The 4,752-nt window shown below is 39.9% G+C and overlaps 1 protein-coding gene and 1 non-coding gene across 2 annotated transcripts; one reads left to right on the top strand and one right to left on the bottom strand.

Annotated features, from left to right (window-relative positions):
- Window positions 1-823: 823 nt before the first annotated feature.
- On the bottom strand, window positions 824-1,820 carry LOC138893921 (uncharacterized). Its single transcript, XM_070178588.1, has 2 exons — window positions 1,356-1,820; window positions 824-1,264 (listed from the first exon to the last, which is right to left on the bottom strand). The coding sequence occupies exons 1-2, from the start codon at window positions 1,818-1,820 to the stop codon at window positions 824-826; spliced, it is 906 nt and encodes a 301-aa protein (XP_070034689.1).
- Window positions 1,666-1,772, top strand: LOC117279688 (small nucleolar RNA R71). The gene has a single exon (XR_004510094.1). It is a non-coding gene; the product is annotated as a small nucleolar RNA R71 (small nucleolar RNA).
- Window positions 1,821-4,752: the final 2,932 nt, after the last annotated feature.

Raw genomic sequence — 4,752 nt, 5'->3', positions numbered from 1 at the left:
AGATAGCTTATTCTTAGCCTTTTTGTGGTACACCCTACACTTATCTTTCTCACTCAGTGCAGCCTTCTCTTTCGCACCCTTTACTTTCCACTCAACACTCGCAGCTGGTCTTTCCTTTTGTGCCCCCTTCGCTATATTCATCTCAAAAGTCACAATTTCCTCACCCACTCTAAGCATGAGTTTTCTCTCGTGTATAGCTAATATAGCTCAACCCGTCTACAGGAAATATGAACTTATCCACCCGAACTAATACATCTTCAATTATTCCCTTGGGTATTAGAGTCGTTTGGTTAGCCAGCTGCAAAAATATTGGCACCGACCTTATCTCCACTCTCTTTCTCCAGTTTCCTATAAATAGATAGAGACATTAAGTTAATTGAGGCACCAGAATCACATAACGATTTATCAAAATTAATAAAGACTAAAGAGCAAGGTATAGTAAAACTCCCTGGGTCTCCACACTTTTCTGGGAGTTTGTTTTGCAATATCGCGCTGCAATTCTCTGTGAGCTTCACTACTAAAGCATCTTCTATCTTCCTCTTCTTTGTAAGGATTTCCTTCAAGAATTTGGCATAAGCAGGCATCTGTGAGAGCACTTCTATGAATGGTAAGTTCACATGAACCTGTTTCAGCACATCTAGAAATCTCCCAAACTACTAGTCCAGCTTTTCTCTACCTTGGTTTAAAGGAAAAGGTAGAGCAGGCATATACTTGCTCTCATCATGTTCCTCCCTTCTCGAGTTTTCTTCCTTCTTATTCTTCTTCTTCTTCTTCTTCTTCTCATCTTTCATCTAGCCTTTCTTCTTCTTCTCAACATCACTTTTCAGCTGCACCCCACTTTCTTTTCAAGTCTCGCATCTTTTTTGATTGGGGTGAGATCTTTCAACACTTTCTCACTTCTCAGAGTTACAACATTCAATGTTTCTTTGGGATTTCTTTCAGTATCAGCGGGGAGAGTTCCGGGAATCCTCTCAGACAATAGAGTGGCTAGCTCCCCAACCTGTCTTTCCAAGTTTCGAAAATCAGTGCCTAGTTCTTTGATAGCTGCTCCATGTTCCCTTATAGCTGCGCTATGAGTTTCAAGCCTCTCATCAGTTTTCAGAATGAAGGCCTTCATAAGATCTTCTATGCCAGACTGAATGGCTTGTTGAGGCTGAAATTGCTGCCTCTGGTGGTTCATAAAACCAGGAGCTCCTTGTCTTTGAGGTCTGGGGTTGTTTTGTTTCCATGCATTCGCAGTACCCCAAGTGAACTCCACGAAAAACTGGGATGCCTCTGACCCATTGCATTATAATTTCCCACAATATTTACTTCCTCAATTGAGGCTTGACACTCATGAGTAGGGTGCCCTCTACCACATATATCACACACTGCATGTGGATCACTTTGTATTTAGCTAAGGTCAGCTTTCGTATTTCTTTAGCCATAGCATCAAGTTGTACCTGCACAGATGTGTTAGAATCAACTTGATGAACACCAATTGATCTTCTTCTTTTAGCACTCTTAGAGGGCCACTGATTTGTATCATCAGACAGCTCATCAAGAATTGTGACTATCTTCTTTGGAGTCTTCTTCATCAAATTACCTCCAACTACATTGCTCAATGTTCTATGTGAGGCCGATGTCAATCCTTCCCAAAATTCTTGAAGTTGCATCCAGAGTTCAATTCCGCTATGTTGACACTTCCTAACTATCTCCTTGAACCTCTCACATGCTTCAAAAATAGTTTTAGTCTCTTTCTGGCAGAAGTTATGGATTTCTATTTTGAACTTGCCTGTTTTAGCTGAGGAGAAATATTTATCAAGGAAATTTCTGGTCATCTCCTCCCATGTTTTGATCGATCCACTAGGCAAACTCCGAAGCTACTTCTTAGCATCATATTTAAGTGAAAAGGGGAATGCCCTTAGGTACACTTCATCTTGTGACACCCCATTGTATTGAAAGGTATTCATAATATCCTCGAAGTCCATTAGATGAGTGTTTGGATTTTCGTTTAGCGTCCCTCCGAAGACACAACAATTCTGAAGGGTTTGAAGCAACCCTTGCTTCAACTCATAATTGTTTGCTGCAATTGGGGGTGGTCTAACACTGGATAATCCTTGATTGTAGACCAGTCTAGCATAATCGCCAAGTGGTCTCCCAGGACTGGGAGCTATATTTCCAAACTGGTCTGCACCCAAGGGCTGATTTTGAGCAATTCTCTGATCCCTCTCATCTTCATAGATAATGTGTGCATCTCTGATAGCTGCTTCCTCAGCATCTCGCGTAGCTTGTTGTCTTCATTAGGTTACTTCTCTCGCAGCCAAATCTGTATTATCTTCACCATTTCCAGCCATAAGTTCTTTGGTTGAGGATTGCCCAACCTTTTCTAAAGTCTCGGTGAGATCTCTTCCATTCCTCAGCTGTCGCATTTGTTTTTCTATCTCTGGCTCGTATGGTAGCATTTCTTTCGCAGAAGCTCGAGTCATGCACCACTCTAAACCTGTAACCTGCGCACAGTCAAAGAACACCAAACATAAAAGGAGAAAAAATAAAAATAACAAGAAAAATTCCTGAATTAGCACTACATACTATTCCAAACACTATTGATTGCAAATCCGCGGCAACAATGCCAAAATTTGACGAGCGCAAAACACACACTTAAATTATGCTCGCTAATCAAATATAGTATAGTATAATATCGTATCCACAAGGATTGAATTTAAACAGTATTCTCGTAGTTTCTAGCTTGATTGCTATCCAAGATGATCAACAATTGAGATGTACATGATTTCTAACTAAAATTAACTAAGAGTATAAAATTATTGACTAATGACAATCGAAGCAAGGAAGTTATTAGTGGGAGGAAATAGGGATTTATAGGATAGGTGTAAGATAATTGTTTGGAATCTAACTCTAGATAATTCACTTCTAATGTTAAGTGAGTCTCTCGAATTCACTCAATTATCAGCTCAAACGTTCAGCAAAAACTCCTCTCTCTATTAAGTTTCAACCTCACAAGATGAACTAATTTAAGCACGTGAAGATATGCAAGAATGCGTAGTGAATTGGTCTTTGGGAAAACTTCTTACGATTATTCTCCTAACTAGGTTTAATCAATGATTCAACTAGTCTCTTTCAATTACAAAGAAGAATTAATGAACTCAACCAACAATATAATGCAAGGATAACACAAGTTATGCCTCTCTCGATTACATGAACAATTGAATATAAATGCAACAGTTAAATCATCCAAAAATGCTTCAATACATAAAACTAGAGTTATAATCCACAAACAATCATCAATACACCAAATCCATCAAAACCTAAAGGGAACTACTCCATAATCATGGAAAAATTCATCACAAACATAATTAAAGTATAGGAAAACATAGATTCAATCCAAACTCCGGTCTTGAGTGAGGAAGGAATGATGAAATCCTTGTGCTTGTGTTATTCCAACTTTTCCTAGCTTTCTTAGGTCAAACATATGTCAAAAGTCCCGAAAATAACGTTTTCCATGTAATTATACCAAGTAGGGTCGGGCCCCAACAAAATCACTATTTCCTAGCCGAAGTGGAAAACTTGCAAACTTAATGCTTTTCATGCGTCGCACTATGCTACGCCCAGTGGGTCGCATTAGTGCTTTTTCTTGTCAGATGATAGAAACCCAGCCTCTGAACTTTGTCAATCTTCTGACATAAGTTTACCCTGCTGCGTCGTACCCTGCCTCACACTAGTGCAAATTTCTCAGAGTACGGCTCAAATCTTGCGTTTTGACGTCCAGACTTGGTCCTCGACCCCCGAACACTATCCTAGCTTAATCCCTTGGGCTTTTACTCAGACTTCAAATCTCCAAATAGCCCAAATTAGCTCCACAACATCTACATCACTTGGAATCACTCCTACAAGGCTTAAAACACACAATAAGTGCAAAACACTACCAATTAAAGCTCAAAACAAGTGAAGTGCAGTGAATTAGAGTGCAATAAGTGACTAAAATATGAGATTATAGCCTACCATCAAATTCTAAAAAGGAGATGTGATGAGTTTCAATGTTCAGAATCACCCTCAAAACTATGCAGGGTTCATTCCAATAACAAATCAATCCAGATAAGACACCAAGGATTCAGAGCACACTTACCAAGCCTTTTCTCTCCTTTTAGGTTGAAAACAACCACAACATCCTAGAAATTAGCATGGTCATGGGAGCACCCCACAAGCTGAAATGGTGGAAAAACATCCGACAAGAATATGGAGATGGAATTCGAACACATCTTGGGGCACTAACTGCATTGATGAACGTCTGACTTGATAGATTGCTTACTAGGTTGTTAATAGAGTTCTGGGATCCAGCCAAGGCGGTTTTCAAGTTTGTCGACTGTGAGCTGAGATCAACACTCGAGGAAGTTACCAGTTTCACGGAATTGCCATTCGCCTGATGAAAGCGCATATTACTGGTCACCATGCCAGCTTTTTGATAGATTTGGGCATCGAGAGAACTACAATCTACATCTCGAGGAGTTTCAATGTGGTAAGGAAACGTGGGGGAGCCTTCGCCCACAGATCTTCTCTTTGGTATTGTTTGGACTTCTAGTTTTTCTACAACGGAAGGGACATATTAACATCAATATACTACCTCTGATCTTTGCCACATTCCAAGGGAATTTGTGAGTCACTCTTGTCCCGATGTTGTTGGAAAAGATGATCAGGGCATTATCAACATGTTCAAGGGGGTACAATTTCATTAAAGGCCGCAACCTTCTGTTGCAA

This window comes from Nicotiana tomentosiformis, chromosome 6 (assembly GCF_000390325.3).
Source record: "Nicotiana tomentosiformis chromosome 6, ASM39032v3, whole genome shotgun sequence".
NCBI classification, from domain to species: Eukaryota; Viridiplantae; Streptophyta; class Magnoliopsida; order Solanales; family Solanaceae; genus Nicotiana; species Nicotiana tomentosiformis.
The sequence above is the reverse complement of the archived record's forward strand: the minus strand, read 5'-3'. Positions and strand labels throughout refer to the sequence as shown.

What these genes read in the sequence shown, in the direction of transcription:
- LOC138893921 (XM_070178588.1), bottom strand. Translation starts at nt 1,820, where the DNA reads ATGACCAGAAATTTCCTTGATAAATATTTCTCCTCAGCTAAAACAGGC. An exon ending in TGCAGTGTGTGATATATGTG is followed by an intron (nt 1,265 to 1,355) that starts GTAGAGGGCACC and finishes GAGGCATCCCAG; the next exon opens with TTTTTCGTGGAGTTCACTTG.